At 35.6% G+C, this 19,787-nt stretch overlaps 2 protein-coding genes across 2 annotated transcripts in view; one reads left to right on the top strand and one right to left on the bottom strand.

Moving 5' to 3' along the window:
• Window positions 1-19,787, top strand: part of LOC144441436 (TNF receptor-associated factor 2-like) — a 311,144-nt gene that overhangs the window by 86,590 nt on the left and 204,767 nt on the right. The window lies entirely within an intron of this gene.
• On the bottom strand, window positions 1,317-10,527 carry LOC144441115 (uncharacterized). Its single transcript, XM_078130644.1, has 2 exons — window positions 10,420-10,527; window positions 1,317-2,676 (listed from the first exon to the last, which is right to left on the bottom strand). The coding sequence occupies exon 2, from the start codon at window positions 2,649-2,651 to the stop codon at window positions 2,313-2,315; it is 339 nt and encodes a 112-aa protein (XP_077986770.1). The 5' UTR covers window positions 2,652-2,676; window positions 10,420-10,527; the 3' UTR covers window positions 1,317-2,312.

Here is a 19,787-nt window from a genome sequence, read left to right as displayed (position 1 = left end):
GTGTGTGTATGTATGTGCATGTAAGGATGGATGGATGAATGAATGAATGAATGAATGAATGAATGAATGAATGAATGAATGAATGAATGAATGTATGTATGTATGTATGTATGTATGTATGTGTGTGTGTCTGTGTATGTATGTATGTATGTATGCGTATGTATATATGTATGTATGTATGTATGTATGCGTATGTATGTATGTATGTATGTATGTATGTATGTATGTATGTATGTATGTATGCATGCATGCATGCGTGCGTGTATGTGTGTATGTATGTATGTATGTATGTATATATGTATGTACATGTATGTATATGTATGTATGTATGTATGTGGGTGTTTACTGTGTGAACGTCTCTGTATATGTAACAACGAGAACCTACTTTTTTAACTTCATGACGTGACAGTCCTTGGTGTTGTCTTCATTTTCGTGAATCTGTCTGTCTATCTGTCTGTCTATCTGTCTGTCTGTCTGTCTATCTGTCTGTCTATCTGTCTGTCTGTCTCTATGTAGGTACGTCTGTCTTTTTAACAACTGAATATTTATGTTTGAACTCTATATGTCTGCCATGTTGGTTATCTATTCTGCATCAATCTCTGAACCTTTGTGTCTCACAGTCCCGCGTAGTCAGTTTCTGCTTGGGTGTCAGTCTGGCCGTCCGTCAATCTGTTTACATGTAAGTACCTCTCTTCCGCTGTCTCTCTGTCTCTGTCTGCCTGTCTGTCTGCCTGCCTGCCTGTCTGTCTGTCTGCCTGTCTGTCTGTCTGTCTGTCCTTCCGCCCCCTCTCTCTCTCTCTCTCTCTCTCTCTCTCTCTCTCTCTCTCTCTCTCTCTCTCTCTCTCTCTCTCTCTCTCTCTCTCTCTCTCTCTCTCTCTAATGACGTGTGTATAGAATATATCTATTATTTACCAACTGTCAACGCTACTGTGGACGTTTGTCACACCTGTTGTGAACAACAAGTGTGTGGAACGTAACTAAATATAATATTATTCTCTTGTATGATGTGACATGTACATATTGACATTATCAAGTATATATTTGTCCAGAGTTTGTTTCTTCTATTGAACAACAATTTCTCCGTGTTTATCAGTAACAGTCAAACATACTGGAACTGTTCGTCAGTATTCAAAATTTGAATAAAACCTTAGTCATCCATTTTTTTTTTTTTGTTGTTGTTGTTGTTTTTTGTTGTTTTTTTGTGCTGCTGCTGCCGCCGCTGTTGTTGTTTTTAAATCAAATTTAACTTCGTGTATTGGCAATGAAATGATGGACAACCGCAAACAATTATGTTAGAAATAGTCAAGCTTTCGTCTTGGATAATTTCTACTTTATTCGTGTTCAGAAAAGAAAGCATTTCTGACAGCATCTACAACATAAAAACTTTGAACAAAAACACAAAACAAGAGCTAGGATTTTTTTGTTTGTTTTTGTGAAGAAATATATGTATTTATAAATATGTATAACACAGGCATAGTGTAATTATACAGCCTTGCACAGGTAACAGCGACTCGAAGGGTAGTTGAAAATTATAACAGACGTTGTGCCAGATGTTGAGTTTCAGCTCATACTCACAAGTAGTGAACTATGCACCAAGTTTGTCACATTGCTATTTACAGTCATGTATTCACTTGTTCCCAACCTCTCTCAAAAGGTTCACTTAAGCACAAACATTTATGTCGAACTACATTCTACAAAATATCAACAGTACCTATTGTCCGACTCAATTTTGAACCCGAGGCGGAGAGTAGACGGAAATGGAACTCGGAGAGAAAATGTTTCTGAGTAATCGCGCTTCAGTATTGTTACAGACGATGACAAATTATTCCACGTAGATGAGATTCTAAAAGTCGATACATCAGCTTCTTTAATGACACCTAAAGATGAAAGCTTTGGTAGTGCTCTATTTTACTTCTGAGTTTAAAAATAAAATACCGCCGATAGCTATCGAGTAGAATTTCTACCATTTAATTTTTTTTTTAAAGAGCAGACTATTTAACTGTTACGGCACTGCAGTATCAAATGTTACATCTGTTGTGTGGGATGATATGTTATTAAGTGACGTTCACAGAACACGACATTCGTTGATATGTTCGAGGACTTCGGGAAAGAGACTGGTATGTGACGGCTGTGCTGGTTTTTTTTTTACTTCGTTCGTGAACGTTATTGAACACAAGACAATGGTAATGACGACGCGTTAAATCGTGTGGAAAATTTGGTGCATAGTGAGTGAAAACTTCTCTTTTTTGGGGTTGGCCACAAGCTTCGAGCCTGGTGTTACAGACAGCTAGGGTTATTCATACATAGCTGAGTTATTGAGTGTCTGCACTCTTCTTCAGTGTGATAATACGGCTACCAAAACCTCGTCTCTTGTCGTCTGCGTTTCTGGTCTTGTATGGGGCTCTTCTGTCACGGTATTCTTTTGATTCTGGAATCAAAAGCTCGAAGAAGGTTTTCACTGCTTCTCTAAGTTTTAGTTCTCTTTCTCGTTCCTGTGCTAGAAGATCTTTGGTGTCTTCATCGTAGAAACGTGATTCCGCGTCTTTCTTCCACTGTGGGTTAAAACAATTTGGTCCATCACAACCTTCGATCACCAGAATCAGCGATGCTAAAGTAACCAAGGCAACAGCTATAACGATTTTCGTTTCCATTTTTGTGTGTGATATACGTACAAAGCTGTAAAGGAAAGAGAAAAGAGAAATAAGTAATATGCATCTGTTAATTAATTGAATAATGGATTGTTTTATTAATTAATTAATATCTTTAGAAAAAAAAGAAAAGAGAAATAAATAAATATGCATCTGTTAATTAACTGATTAATGAATTGTTTGAATAATTAATTAATTAACATCTTTAGGTATCAAGTCGTCACCATGGAAACGCTATTCCATTACTAAAGATAATGTTACTAAAATACCACAGGCAAGCATAGATGGTAACTTTTGCCGAACGGTCTGTATCATCAACTTTCATTTCTAAATGCCATGAGTTTGAAATAAAAGGTTCAATTGGTGTTTGCGTGTTGTTATTGCCACATCCATCACTGTCTGATTCAATAAGAAATAGAAACATTCAGAGAGAGCGATATTACAATCAGAATATTTTACAGTGGGCAAGGATATCCTAGAAGGGAGAAAGATGTTGGGAAGAAATCTTAAGTAGTAACCATTTTTTGGTAGAGTAATATCAAGAAAAAAATATACATTTTCAGTATCGCCACTTCATATATTTGTTAAAAGGGGAACGCCAAACCAGGAAATAAAAGTATTTTCACAAACTTTCAGTATTTTTTTTAGAGTGGTTTCACATCACATAATTTTCGTTCGGTTTCCAAAAAAAACCAGCAAATTGAACCTTTATTTATGACTATTTATCTGAGGGAAACAAGTTATAAGGAGTCATGACTATTGAATATGCATCTAATAAATATTCATATCTACTAAAACCCATAGGCTTTTCTGTTCCACTGAACGAACAATCAAGGTGCAATCGATGTGTTTCATTTTTTTCTGACAACAGTGCAAAAGTTAAGTGATATGAAATGAATGTCCAGCGCCCAAAGCATTTGAAATGTCTTTAATATAATTCCTGGCGTAATGTTGACTTTTACAAAATGATGTCTTGTCATGGTTTTTTTTTCACAGATCTTACAGTCAACAAAGTAACTAACTTCCTGGGGTTGATAATGCCAATAACATATTTCCATATGTTCAGCTTACAACGCTTCCTGGTATATTGATGTTCCTTATACTAGTGAATACGCTTACATGTCAAAGTTTTAATTAATATATAGATACTTGTATGTCGATAACAATTAATGTGTTTGTATATGTTGACACGATTAGGCTCCATTCTCGCAAACCAGAGCTGTTATTTCTTCCACGACACTTCGAAGTGCGATGCGTCTTGGACGGTGCCGTAAAAGAGGTTGTGGTTTACGACGATGTTAGGTTGTAGTACGTGTTTGTATACAGTGCGAGTTTGGATTCTCTATCACTCTTATTGAATAAACTATATTAGATAATAATTCATTAGATGAAATGTGAATCTCTCTGCAAGTGTAAATTATTGCGATCCACTCATACCTTACTCAACGAAGCCATATGGTTCCCTATATTCTAAATATAGACGTCTTTTGCCCGAAGGATCTTAACGACGTATGTGAGCTAAATGAAATACACCAACTAAATTGACTGACTTAATAATGTCTGTATTATCAATCGTTGCCCATGACCCAAACCATTAATTCTGCCTCTGAAGTCACCATCATCATTCATACTCCCCCCTACCACCCCCTACCCACTCCCACTGCTATCACCACCACCACCAACAACACCAAAACCACCACAACTCACAGTCCACTGGTGCCCACACTACCTCGTAGTGCTACAGTCACTAATACTCACACATGTACATACATACATACATACATACATACATACATACATACATACATACATACATACATAATCATTTTGACATTTGTATAATACAAAAATCTTCTTAAACGTTTCTTTGGTAATAATCCTAACTGATGAGAATCTCTAATTATCACCTGTCCAACAAATACAAATTGAGTACATTATTTTATGTGAGTCAGTTACTTCATACAAGTACGGGTGTTAATTACGGTGTATGGTTCACCTGAATCAAAGGAAAATGCATTCAATTTGTAATGCCGCGTCAATATCACGAAATTCATATTGATGAATTTATGAAATGAGAGAGTGACCTTCTCATGATAGACGTTTAACACTTTCATAATGACAGTATTAGAAGGAATACAATATCACCGCTACAAGTCAATCAAGGATTTCATAAGCTATGGCGCGCCAACATTCTCCATCGAGAGATCTTATGAATTAGTCAATGTAAACCGCGGATTATATATATACATCACTGTTTAAATGCTGGTTATTGAGCGAGAACAAAGAAATACCGTAAATGCATTTAGTGATTATAAGCTACCTTGTCGATTGATTCAATCCAAATCTCCACACCTAAAATTATCATTTTCTTCACACCTATTTCGCTTTGGTATTTTCGAGTTGACGACTTCACGACGAGCACAATTTAGTAATTGCATTTGTAGAGAGCGTTAACATAATTTAAATCAATTCAACAGATGGCTATGTTTTCAATAATTCCATATCATACACGCACGTAATGCAAAATTCGTTCTTCCCGGGGGGTTTCACTGCTATAGTTTACTCCGGTTACATTTTAATGGGTGTGAAATATTTAATTTTAACTTGTTACATTTGTTTTCAAGATTGATACAGACAGGATAGGTAGAGGTCGTGTTTTTTTTTTAAATTATATTAAAATGAAGTCAGTCTTTTCGTGTACTATGTAATGTGATATCAGGGGAAAGTCGTTTTCCTTTTATATGACAACGTGTCTGTCTCACGGCTAAATCTAACAGTATACGGAAACCCCACGTTTTTCACAATCAAAAGTTTGGCGTTCCTTTACGAGTAACTGTTTTCATTTTCCCGAGGTTTTAAACGATCAAATGTCTTAAGCTAGTATTACGATTCACAAAATATGTACAATCTCGAGGACAATTTCAACAATAAATTATTGTTTTGATATATACCTAGACATCAAAGTTGTATGATATTTTGTTGAAGCCATGAACCAACATTGTTTTTCATATGATAAGTAATTACAGATGTTCTGCTGGGCAGGATTACGCGCATTGAGTTTTACCGTTGAAAATACCTATAAAATGTTGTCTTGATTTATATGTTGAGCTCAACTTGTATAATATATCGTTGAAGTAATGATTTTTTGGCAAGATTGGCAATTACTGTTGAATGCTGTTCGGGATTATGCGTTCGAGGTTTTACTGTTCCTAACATAATTGCACACAGCTTGTAGCGTGACATTCGATATAATGTTTTGTTCCTAACAACATCAAGTTGCATGATCCGTGACCTTTCGTGAGATCAAACAAGGATCATCTAATCCCGTCGAGGATTGGGAAAAAAATCAGCAGCGTTTCAAATGATCTCAGTTATGGCCACAGTATACCATCTGCCTTATTGTTGTTTTATCGTTTTTACAAATTGAATGAAATCAAGGTACTCGTCATGGCAAAACTTGAGTGTTTACTAAACGTCCAAATGAATCTTGAAATAAACACTTAAACCTTCACAAAACAAACACTACATCAGTCAAATCAAGACAGCCATCTGTTTAAAACCACAATATGAGGAGAATACAATTGGAGTTAATGATCAACTGGAGATTATAGACTCTAGAATGGATGTGCCAACAGAGTACACTAGAATCTATAAGATTTTTTGTTGACGTCAGTTTCGCTGGAAACGAACCAAAGATTCAATGTATCCATCATTACGGTCGTCTTTGTTTCTTCTGAGAGTATCACGATCGGGAACGAAGGTCCATTCAAGGCAGTACGTCTCTCGTTTGAAATTACCTGCAGTTAAAGCTTCGGAGACCAATTTGTTTGGACAAAATGAAGCTCGAATTCCCCAAAGCTTTACTTAACAAAATCTTAATTACTTGTCTTCCTTTTGAAATCAATATTCAATTTTGTTTATTTGTTTGTTTGTCATCTGTTTTTCTTTTATTGCTGTGCTTGTTGTCTATTTTTGAAAAAAAGAAGAAGATGAAAATGAATTTTATAGTTTTATGCTTCATTTACTAATTTTGCCTGTTGATCATCCCCCATCCCCCCGATTTTTTCTTTCTTGATTTTAATTGAGAATGGGCTCATGATTGAGTTGTCCTGAACAAAGCAACAGTATGGGACTTTAGTCATGTGGTGAATACGACGTAAAATGCAGAATATTTTGTGTTAAACTGTTGATATAGAATAAGTGTATACATTTAAAGAATACAATTGGCATTAGAAAATGGTTCATGAGTTGTCGGAACCTAAAACTATGAAGACCTTTTGAGTTTTTTTAGAGAACATTTCACTCCCAACACCTTGTTGTACACATGTTTCAGACCACGTTTACTTTGATGACTACTTGTTATTTTTTTAAATACACAATAACTATAAAATCTAGTGAGAGAAAATAAAATTCACGGAAGCAATTTTTCAAGTTTTGATCTCAAAATTCAACTCATTTTTAACTCCATTGGGGCGTCAAAAATATACTTTGTTTTTCCCTAAATGATTTATTAATAATGACGTGATTGAAAATGAAATTAATAATCCAAAAAGGTTTCGGAATGGTTGTGGTTTTATTTACGTGCATTTTCTAGTCGTAGGTCGATAATGACGTCACTATTAGTATGCCATATGTCTCTTTTTGTCTATTCCAAAACCGGCCCTTCAGGCGACAAATCAAATATCATATTCCGTTCAGTGGGCGTGGCTCTATTGTTTTGAATTGATATGACGTCATCGAAGGGCAACTTCCTAATGCCAGTCCATCTGTTTCTACTATTGGCGTAGTTTTACCTTTCTGTGAGACTTTTCTGCCCACTTATTTTTTATGTGGGTATGAAAGGAATTGTTAAGCAGAGATTTGGAGATCTTTGGTCCTGAGCAAAAAGTTAATCCTGTGAGTAATCCTTAAGGCTCCACTATTAAGATACTACCTCAGACCACTATAGTAGTCTAAGATAACACTAATGCGATGACCCCCCCCCCCTCCGATTGATAAATAACCCATTTAAACGTGGTAACGTTTTACTTTGATATTTTTTAAAAGCTATATCTAAATTGTCATCCAATTTAACAGCCAACCCCACGCATCCCGTCCCCCGCACGCATGTAATCACGAATGTCAAAAACTGTCTCTCCCAATAACACTATTTCTCATTTCGACGAGAACAAATTCAAGACGAAATGAGATCCGCACACAAAAATCGTCAAAGTAAAATACAGAGATCAGTTTTTAAACAGTTATTAATTGGGAATGTAGTATAAAGTCTATGATTTGTACAATACAAAAATCTGCAACTGTACTTGAATAAAAAGTATGTAGATATGATTTACTCATTACTTTTTATTGTAGAAATTAGGCTGCAATTTAATCTACAATTGCTTAATTTGATACATTTTGAAAATCATTACTTTTGAGTTACATATTTTGTCAATTCATATAATTGTCTCTTGAACCATGCGTAGGACAGATAATATTTCAATCGAAATATTATCCTTGCGTCTAATATTGCTCCCTATCTAACATTTAGTTCGAGAGTAGCAAAATGTTAAATTGTGGGGGGGTTTTTGTGTGTGTCCTGATAACGAGGCAAGGAGAACTATAGTTTGCTTTTTCAATTTCTGACGATTTTCAATTTCCATTGATTGTGTATTGAATCATGAATATGCAAATATGGCCGTTCCCGCTAAGATGTGTTGAAGAGCCCTTCGCAGCTTTTTCAAGCTATTCTCGCGAATTCCACATCCACGATGTCACGATTGTCAATAATTCCCTATCGCAATGCTAGTCACGTATCATGTTGATCTTTATTCAATAAAGGGTATATCAGTGCACATTTTAAGATGGTAAAGAAATAAAAAATGAATCGGTCCCAAGGGAGGAAAGCACGGGTAATCAAGGAAGCTGTAACAGAGGAAATGATCAGCGTCGACAACGCGCCGAAGATATTTCCCCGAAGACCGTTTCTCGTTTCTGAGTTCTTGGCGGACAGCAATCACAGCGGCCCCTAAATGAAGGAGACATATGCTGACAACTATCGAATTTAATAATGTCTCGCCGATCCACTGCTTCAGCCGCACTACGCGTACCCTTTCGAGATCCTTAACATAAGACAACGGCCGTGCCTACTACAGTACTGAGTATCGCGTATGGTGAATTTAGCGACCATTGATTATATCTATCGAGCCGCCGATTTACCATGGCGTTCCTTAACTTGATAGCGAAAGTTTAAAGTAGATTCTTTGAAAATGTTAAAACCTGCAACCAATATCAGTACGTCATCTCATTATAAACTAAGCTTTTTAATATCCCTACATTTGGGTGATATTGTTGGCCGCTAATAAGAAATAATTCAAAAGGCATTTGTGTATGATAACCTTCAAAAGAATATATTGTCACTCCGACTACGATAACAAATAAAGAACCATTTTTAATTCGACCGAAAGCAATGAAAGTCAATTTGTTAAGATCTCTTTGAATTTGATTTCTTTTCATTTGGAAAAAAAATCAATCCGTTCCTATCTATTCTAATAATTTACCGTTTAGTGAAATGACTCGGTCATGCTTATTCGTACTTCGACCACATTGTGAACGTTATTTAAAATGAAAAGTGACAGTTTGAAAAGTTGTCGAATTACCACAGGTCGAGTAATGATTTTGCACACCGCTGTGTTATACATCGATATGAGATCCATCACACTGCGTTCTTCAGACACGTTTTATAACTCACTCACTGTTTAATAAATTCACCCGTTATTACCAAGTAGAAGCAATTCAATATTAATGGATGAACGTTTCTGCACGTCTAGGTGACGATAATTTGAAAAACGATATCGTGATCTCGTATTTATAGTGTTTTTTTTTTCTGCGTGGCCAGAATTGTTCATACGCCCCTTACAATCTTGATAATTTCGACTTATACCTTTCATTCTTCACCGTGTAACGGTATGTTGGAGTTGTGAATGCAAGTCTTTTGCGTATTAAACTGTTGTTGCAATCGCCACTTTTGCACTACTAGAAATGAGCGTAAGTTGAATTGTGACGTTATGAATTAATGATTATATGAAAGAGCTTAGAATACAGTCCAGTGTTCACTTAAGGAATTGAAGGTCTTTAGCTTGTTATCCCAACAGCTTGAATAGCGATAATGATGAATGTTTTCTCAGAGAAGCAAAAATCCTGAATTGATTCACATAGTAGACACTTGATGATGTGGTAGAAAATTCTCCGCTGAGAGATTTTCTTTCAACTCAAATCGCAGTCCCTGACATCGACAACTCGAAATCAATGATAAAATGTTGGACAACAATACAATCGACAGAGTGGATAATATTTGTGATTATGAAATTCGAAGTATGTCGCTAACAGCGAAATGAAGACATTGGCGTACAGATCAAATTTCTGGATTTTGATTCGATTTTTGTCGTTGCTGTGTACGCGGTATGTAAAGTTAGACCGAAAACGTACGATAAAGCTAAGTAGCCAGGATGAAATTTTCGACATCATACGACAGAAAATGAGTTCTGCTAATATACTAACGAGTTGGTTAGGATAATGAGGTGAGACAACATCTCTCATTCCCCCCTCATTGCAAAGTATAGATCGTCACCCAAGCGTCCACGAAGGAATTTCTTTTCTGTCTTATTGCAGAACATAATTTTTTTGAACTAAACGTAAACGTTGCTTCGAGTGAAGGACGAGCCAGCTACGGAACTACTATAGAGAGACAGAAGTGACAGTGTATACTGAATATATAAAGAAAAAAACTTACCACCCCTGACACGCTGTTAGTAGAACGTAGAAATCTGCTCAACAAGAACCGTACGTTGTGGTCTACAAGAAGGTAAAAGTGATGTACACTGGGCGGCGGAACTTAAAATGAGTCTTCTATGTTCGAAGCCCACCTATAAGCGCTTACTTCACCTACGGATAGCTCTAGTGCGCATGTGCAGTACGTATTTTTTTCATAAAAAGAACCCCTGCTTCTTTTATTACACACCCCGAAGCTGGTCGAACCATTGCTTTCAAATATTAAAACAGATGTCGCGGTCTGACCACGAGCCTCACCACTAAGCGAACAATAATGTATGCTGGAAAGCTTCTTGGCCTTTGGCAAATATCTAGGAAAAATCCTGATCGTGCGTTATTCACGTATATATATGGAGCTCTTACTGTGTCATTTCTTATGTTTGAATAACTCTATTACATTGTAATTGCTTCGACTAATGTTTGGAAAAATGTATGAATGTACTTGTATCTGTCACCAAAGGTGAATACTTACACAGTGAAACCATCACATGAATATACATTCCGTAACATTGGGTTAACCTAAACTTATAATACTGATGTACAAGAATATTATTCTGGTTCATAAGGAACAGTCGTGTACTATCCGCGTTTGACATATGCTATTACAAGGGGTAAATCAATTGATTTTTAAAGGCGTGGACACAGACAATATATTCAATCCTAATGAAAAACATACAAGCCTTATGGAAGAACTGCGAAATTGTCAAAAAATAAAGTTGTATTTTTTTGTTAGAAACGTTATGCGTCTATTAAAATTTTCGTAACTTTAACGATGTGACTTCATCATGTAATTGATTTAATTCAGCAGCCCTGATATTTCCATGGAGCAAGTAATCTCACTCATATGGCACGTAACGAAATTACACAGTGAAAGTAGTGTGTAGGAAAAGTTACACGAGATAAAACGAATTTTTGCAAGTGAGTGGGTGATTGGTATTAATTAGGAACATTTCCATTATATTTTTTCGTGACTGTGCCTTTGCGACACAATTTCGACTTCTGTGTCATTTGAGATCCATTTGATGAAATGAATATCGAGGAATAGAATATGAAGATTGCAAATATACGCTGTATATTGAGCTTGATTGAACGGGATGTTGGTGAAACAGAGTCAGGAGAGTTGTTATTTATATAAACAGACTCGTCCCGAGACGCTCATCGACGCTACGGGGTTAACAGCGGATACAAAACATGTCTTCGTTGTTGATTTTTCTCCATCAGAATGTTCTAAATCTCAATACCGTACGCACGTGTATTCATGAAAATATTATGAAAAACGGTGTTAGAAGCAGTATATATCACAAAGCGACACTTTTGTTTATTAAATACATTACCCACATTAATTATTAAAGACATGAAGATAAATGTGAATAAGTTATTTTCGTGTCTGTAAACTAACAAATTGTCTCTCACAGTGTACAATATAATATCACCTTGTCAAACTTCCCTGAACTGTTGTATTGAGACAGCACTGGGTATTGCAGTAGATGTTTATGGAATATTGCCGATAATGGTTTTATTCTTGGGATGGTTTTACGCCATAACACACTTTTCAATTTATCATATGTCGTAGTCGCTCTATTCTCGAGTGGTTTCGGGAAATGGGAAATAATTGGGGAAGAATAAAAAAAAAGAGTCACGTAATAAGAGTGCCGTCCTATTTAAATTTATAGTTAAATAAAGACACCCGCCTTCCTGACAACGTTGCAAACTTTATCAAATCCTATGCTATAGTTCTACCCATTTCTCTTTCGGTGCAGGAAAAAAAACACGTATATATTATATTTTGGGAGACTATACCAACATAGTGCGAGAAAAGTCATCGAATCGTTGCTACGTCTGTCGTGACGTTTATGCAAATCGTTTATGTTCGGCGATTTTGATATTTCAATATTTAATATATACAAGCCCTGGAAAGAAAATAGCATTGCTGCACGGACGAATAGCTGTTCTATTTTCTTCATTTCCAAAAGGTTTGAATAAAATATTTACGCACACATAAGTAAAGACGCGGATCGTTTAACAACCTTTAAAACCTGTTTATTTTCGGAAATTCAATCTTGAGGGTCTATTTTAAGTTTTCTTCTACCAATGGCTGAGTATTTCTCATGGAGCACTGCCTTGAAGGAGCTGCCATCGCTCTTTTAAAAAAATCAGATGTTTCTCTTTACCCACTACACTAGCCCTATCCGCATGAAAGCCTGTTTCGGCACTTCAGAAAGCTTTCAAAATGTCAAACGGTGGTTTATAGCTTTTAATACACTAGTAAATAGGCGGGATCTGAATGAACAATGATATAAGACACTTTGTACGCAGGTATTGGCTCTATATCATAAAATTTGTATCGGACAGCAAAAAGTTTGTTTTCTTTCAAGTGTGTAGATTTTTTTTTCAATTTAGTTTTTTTTTTCAATTTAGTTATTCAAATATTAGCACTGTAACGTTTATGGTTTTCAAAGTTCATATTATTTTAAAATATCACATCACATCACATCACATTCATCACATCACATCACATCACATCACATCATATATCACATCATATCTCATCATATTGTATAGTATCGTATTGTGTGAAGTGTCATGTCGTATCGTATCGTATCATATCATACAATAGCATATCATATCATAATTATCATACCATATCATACCATATCATATCATATATTATACCAAGCCATATCATATTATATTATTTTAAACACCTGATATGACTTGATATATTAAATTAGATCATATATTTAGTAAAATAATAAAATGACAACACAGTATCGCCTCCCATATCATATACCACTTTATATTATATCGTGTTGTGTAATCTTATATCAAACATACCACATCACATCATATCATATCATATCTCACAATGTATCTTATTTTATCACATCAGATCGTATAGCTTCGTATCACATTATACAATATCGGATTGGAAAGGATAATGCTATGCCTTATCATATCGCATCGTGTTGTGGCGTTTCACATCTCATGACACCACACCATGCCATGCCACAACACAGCATATTACAATGTATCATATCATATCACAACACAACACAACGCAACGCAACGCAACACAACACAACACAACACAACACAACACAACACAACGCAACGCAACGCAACGCAACGCAGCGCAGCGCAGCGCAACGCAACGCAACACAACACAACACAACACAACACAACACAACACAACACAAAACACAACACAAAAACACAACACAACACAAAACAACACAAAACAACGCAACACAACACAACACAACACAACACAACACAACACAACACAACACAACACAACACAACACAGCACAACACAACAATCAAAGAAATCCGTGTCGTATCATGCCGTGTCACATCATAGCGTGTCTTATCACATCTTATCATACCATACATACGTCTTCTTGTTTCATGTCATATCATGTTATGCCACGTTCAATATGTCAAAATGGCAGTTTAAATGAAGACAGTCTAAATAACACTCAAGCCATTAAATAACACAAATGTACAGGCATACACGACACATCACTAATGTCACAATACTATAAAAAACACCAAATTTATTGGAAACTTTCAAAAACATTTTAGTCTAAAATGGTTTTTGAAAGTTTTCATTTCCATAAATTGTCTGTAGTCGCTAGTAACGCTATAACGTCACCTTCATTGACGATGCCATCAAAGTATTTTGCCTGCATGTGTCGAATAAATTGGTCTGATCTGTTCTTTGTCAGTTTATTGTGTGTTACATTGCACACTGAAGCATAAATCGATAGATCTAAACTTCGTGTTCGTCGGTTCGTAGATTTCATGTTCCAAAGAAACGATTGCGATACAGTTGAATTGTTAGTGTGTTCAGATACATGTACTTGCGATTACAACGTGTAAACGTATAAATCAATGCGCTCTGTAACAGCCATTAAAGAAAAGGTCAAGTTGAAACACAAGCACCACCTCAAAGTAAACCTAAGATCGATTCAAGGTATGCCATATCCTCTTAATCACCCTGACCTTTCAACCCTCGCCACCAGTCGCATACGAAACATCTGAGAAGTATATTTTATTTTAAATGTTTATAAATGTAATTTTAAAAACAAGATAATATAATCTGGAAATTTAGTTATGACAATCAGGTTATTATTCATGCGATTATTGTTGAGGATTTTGATCTGCTTTGACATGTATGAGCATAACGAACCGAAACATTGAAGTACTTCAACATGTCTCTCTGAGGCGTGCTTATCAAAAGGAGTGAATGGCAATGCATGGCGCATTTTACTAATTTTCATTTGAATGTGTTTATGCTTTTCGTCTTGTAACTTTGTCTTGTCTGTCTGTCCGTCTATCTGTCTGTCTGTCCGTGTTTTTTCTGTCTTTCTCTCCATGTATGTATGTATGTATGTATGTATGTATGTATGTATGTATGTATGTATGTATATGTATATGTATGTATGTATGTATGTATGTATGTATGTATGCATGTATGTATGTATGTATATATGTATATATACATACACACACCTATATATATATATATATATATATATATATATATATATATATATATATATATATATACATATGTGTGTGTGTGTGTGTGCGTGTGAGTGTGTGTGTGTGTGTGTGTGTGTGTGTGTGTGTGTCTTAACTTATTTAAGGACACTGTGTACACCATCGGAACCACTAAATCAGAAATATTTTATTCACAACATGATTTCACAATATGTGAGGGTGAAATTCCCATTAATTGATTAATAAGAATTAACACGTTTTCAGATCAAACTAAGGTGTGTACCAACGTATAATATGTCGGTTTCGATAAGCTTATACCTGAGTTTGTTTTCTACAACTCAATCGACATAGTGTACTAACGATACACAACTTGATTATGGTATGCATGACAGCCCGTTAATCTGATAGTAAGATAAATGACAGAGCGCGAATAGGTCGTTATCAAAATCACATTAAGCAAATTTAGTTAACTTTTATAGGAAGATAATTGAAAAAAAAGAAACCTTGCGTCAGTACGGTATGTAGGGGAAATCCTGATACGTAATTCACAAGTTACAAATTTTCAAATTTCTGCTATAAATTTTAACTTTTGGAGTGTATTTTGAATTCTTCGACGAGTACAATGGCGATGCTATGAGAGAATATGCATCATGATTAAAAGTCAACAAAGCCTTGTGAACGTGGATAATCAATATTAAATCTACTTCGGTATGAAATGTCATTAATACCCGTTTCCTTGCACCAAATTATTTTCACAACCTGCAAAAAGGGCTATAATTTATCAACCGCGCGTAAATGAGCGAATCTGCTAAACGTCGGCATATACACATACATAATAATCAAGAAGTAATACTTCACTTTTTTTTCGTCGGAAAAAAATGTGAAGGAAGTGTAACATCATAGAATCTCGGGGGACGTGTTATTAAAGCTGTATTTGAAATCCCAGAATGTACCGAACAATTCGAAGCAATAAAGATACACCAATCAAAAGGAGTATTAGCCAGTCGCTAGTATTGTTCCGTCGTCAATTGACATTTACAGGTTGTGACTTATTATTTCATTTGAATCAGTTGTTGATCGTCAAAATAACGTAAGCTAGCTGTCCTAATGAGTATATTGAACAACGTGACTCGATTAGACATCTCCTTCACTTACAGAATTCGGCACTGATGGCTTGACGTATACATGTCAGTCCCTCTAATTTGTCCCCTATTCATGAGTAAATTACGTAGGTGAGATCCCAAGCAATCAACAAGAGTGAAAGCGAGGCTGATGAACGCAGGGGGAAGTGTTCATATTTCCGTCCTAACGATCACTAAACTTTGCGTTAAAAATCCGCCCTTCCGCACCTTTCACGGATAGTTTAACAACAGCTTCTGATAAATCTTCGGAGCATGACACAAACAACCTGAGAAAGGAAACCGAATATTGACAACATCTATATCAGCTTGTCACAAACTTTCATATATGCAGATAACAGAGAGATTAAAGAGGGGTCCATAATACCCAAAGATTTGTACACCGTATGTATGCATAGTTAGGGAATACCAATACCGAGACAAGAATGATCAAATTGCGGTTCTTAACGATTGCCGTCGGATCATTTAGATTTTTGTGCTGTTGATATTGATTCCCCCATGTTTCATGCCATTCGGATTATACGTTCGTTCCACAGAGAGTAAGTCAGCATACAGCTAGATTCGGTTCAGCGACTGTTTACAAAAAACAAGCAGAAGCCCGTTGCGATGAGAAAGAACCCCGTTCCTGAGCTCCACTAGAAGTATTAGCCCAAGGGAGAAAAATCGCCCATCAAAAGAAATGTATTAAAAAAAGAAACATTCTCCTTGAGGAATTCGCCTTGGACAAATAATTTGCGCTTGCTTAATTATAGCGAACTTGAACATACATTGCCATTCTTTATCTCATAAATATTCTGAACTGGTGTTTTATTTGCTAAAATGTGTTGCTATATGTTTAACGCTTACAACTGATTTGCAGTAGGTGTCTAAAGGCTACGCTGGTCTCACAAAGGAAATATAAGCTCCCTGTCGGTACACACAAATCGAATATAATAACACATTCCATATGTTCTCGCCATGGGCAAACTTTTTTTTTCTACGCAAAGAAAGTGATACACTAATTTTAATGCATTTTTTCGTTCTGAAAATTTGTACCAACTGATATTTTTTCCCACATCTGTTGTCACATTTACGATATTTAAAAGAAGAAAATATCGAAAAATGCGTTTAGAATGTATTATTATTATTATTACTACATGTATTACATTGACATTTAATACTTGAAGAATTGTCAAGAAATGGTGTAAACAAAAATAACGCAAAACAGACATATACTTTTTTTTTCATGTTAACTTAAAGTGCAATTTTGAGTGAAGTGTTTTACTTTCAAAATGGTAGCTTTCACCAGTTGTTTTTAAAATTGGCCAAATTATTCCCCAAGTACAAAGAAATCGCGTTAACCTATTTTTTGCTACATACAAATTGTTTTATGTAGATTAGGTGTTCAACAGACACCTATCAGAAAGGATAGTGTGTTAAAACAGACGCCATTTTGTGATATTTAGATCAGTTGTTTGGAGAAAAGTGTTTTATTGCCAATGCTTACATGGGTGTATAACAGTATATGATAGATTAACCAAAGAACTTGATGGTAATTGCACAAATAGCTGAATCTACTTTGATAGGCATTTTTGTAAGTTCTTCGAAGACGGAAAATATCGCAGGAACCAGTAAGTTGTAATTATTAAATGTAGGACACATTCCTGTTGCTGCAATCAAGCATTCATATTTTACATGAAAGCGGCAATGATAGATGTTAACATAAATACATCCAAACATACTTATAATGGAAAAAAAAATATAGTCTTGATCAACAAATCTCTTTCTGCATATATATGAATGTATCACTTTGTAGTGTTCACACTGCTTTTGCTCATAGCGTGTATGTGTACACTGGGTATAGTCGAAATGGAGCTTCGGTTAACTTTAACGACTACACCATGTTAAATAACAAATACAAATCACATTTTTAATTGACTTAGGTATATTTTATGCAGTATGTTGCCATTGTTGTCTGTATTATATTCATTCGATTTTATCTAGGTTCATTCTTTGGTTGTTGAGTTTATCGTGGCTAACAATATTGGTAAATACAACGTTCAATTCGGCGACTATCTGCCTGGGGGGTAAAGCTTTATATGGAAATCAGTACTTGCTAAATTTAAAACGATTTACCTTTTCATCCACCGCGTGACTGTTAGAGTAAGATGACCCTTCGATCGCAGTAGTTATTTGCCTCATATTACAACTGAAACCAGCAAACCTTAAACAGGACATCGTGACTGAAATATTATATCGTTACATTTCACCGTCTGACTCAGCAGAGATTTTACTCTCTTCGCTATATTTTCTCTGCTTGAGCTACCGTTATGTTAGCAGATCGCTACTGCACTATTTACATTGCAACCAATGTACTGAATATTTACATATGACAAACGACAGCGCCCTAACCAATTCATCAAATCAATTACAGTGTAACAGTCTGCTAAGATAAGGTTAGGGCATGCAATAAAAATATAGCAATGTTGATACGATTTTCGTTGATCCAAATGATGATATGTAGCAACATTATCAAGATTATATAGTTTTATGGAACCAGACAATTAAATGTAGCAATCTTAATAATAATAATCTTTATTTATACTGGATAATAAATACTTGTCTCCCAAGAAGTCCACGGAGGGACATCCATCATGGGTTCAGTGTTAATGCAGGAGGAAACCCGGTGAAAAATGCGTTGTTAGGTAGAGTCAAACTGAACGATACTCTTCTTACTTACAGCATAGTAAATTTAATCAAACCCTGAACGGGTTCGAACCCCGACCGTGTAGTGGTCAGAGGCAAGGGGTTTAACCGCTCAGCCACCGACAACAAATGTTAGTAAGATTTTTGTCGAGCCAGATGAGATTTGTCACAAGCCAAAACGATCAAATGTAGCACCGTTATTAAGATTGATAAAATGTAGCAATGTTAGACAGGGGTTTGTCAAGCCAGAAAATACAAGTTAACGATATCAGCAAGATTTTTGCCGAACAAGATGAAAATGTAGCAATTTTAGCAAGATTGTTCTGGAGCCAGGAAATGAAATGTAACTATTATGGTGATATTTTTGTTCAGTATAAAAACGACGTTCTGTAAATCCGGTTCGAGCTTCCTGGTTTCAGTTGTATCAACATTCATATTAACTCGCTGTTCCAAAGCTTTGTCGTTCGTCACAATTAAATTATTCAAACTTCAACATATTGATTGTGCGTTTGAGATGAAAGTAAATGGTATCACTGTTTGAGATCAAACGCTTTAAGTTTTCAGATTAATTGCAAGGAGAATGCGACCTATCATAGGCACTGTTAACTCCCTATCATTAAATAATTCATGATTGTTTCAAATATTCATATTGCACATCTTGGTATATGGTTTCATGATTTTGAAATCCTATCTCCCGAAGGGAATTTTTTTCACTTCCTGACAAGATTCACACACATAAATTGGGGACATTGCTCATATATGGTGAGTATGAACAAATAATATAAGCCGATCCTTCATTTATATATAATTTATATAGACGTTGTAGAGTGGTATTACTTGCTGTTAAGGGTCCGCTGTTCGCTGTTCGCTGTTGATAACTGTATCTGGAAACTCTGTAAAAAGGAAGTCTATCTTATATGGCAATGTAAAACGACACATGACTATAGTTTCGTATTCTCCGGAGATAAGCCACATATTCGAAATAGAAAACCCTTTTATT

Source organism: Glandiceps talaboti, chromosome 10 (assembly GCF_964340395.1).
Source record: "Glandiceps talaboti chromosome 10, keGlaTala1.1, whole genome shotgun sequence".
In the NCBI taxonomy this organism is placed as follows: Eukaryota; Metazoa; Hemichordata; class Enteropneusta; family Spengelidae; genus Glandiceps; species Glandiceps talaboti.
The sequence above is the reverse complement of the archived record's forward strand: the minus strand, read 5'-3'. Positions and strand labels throughout refer to the sequence as shown.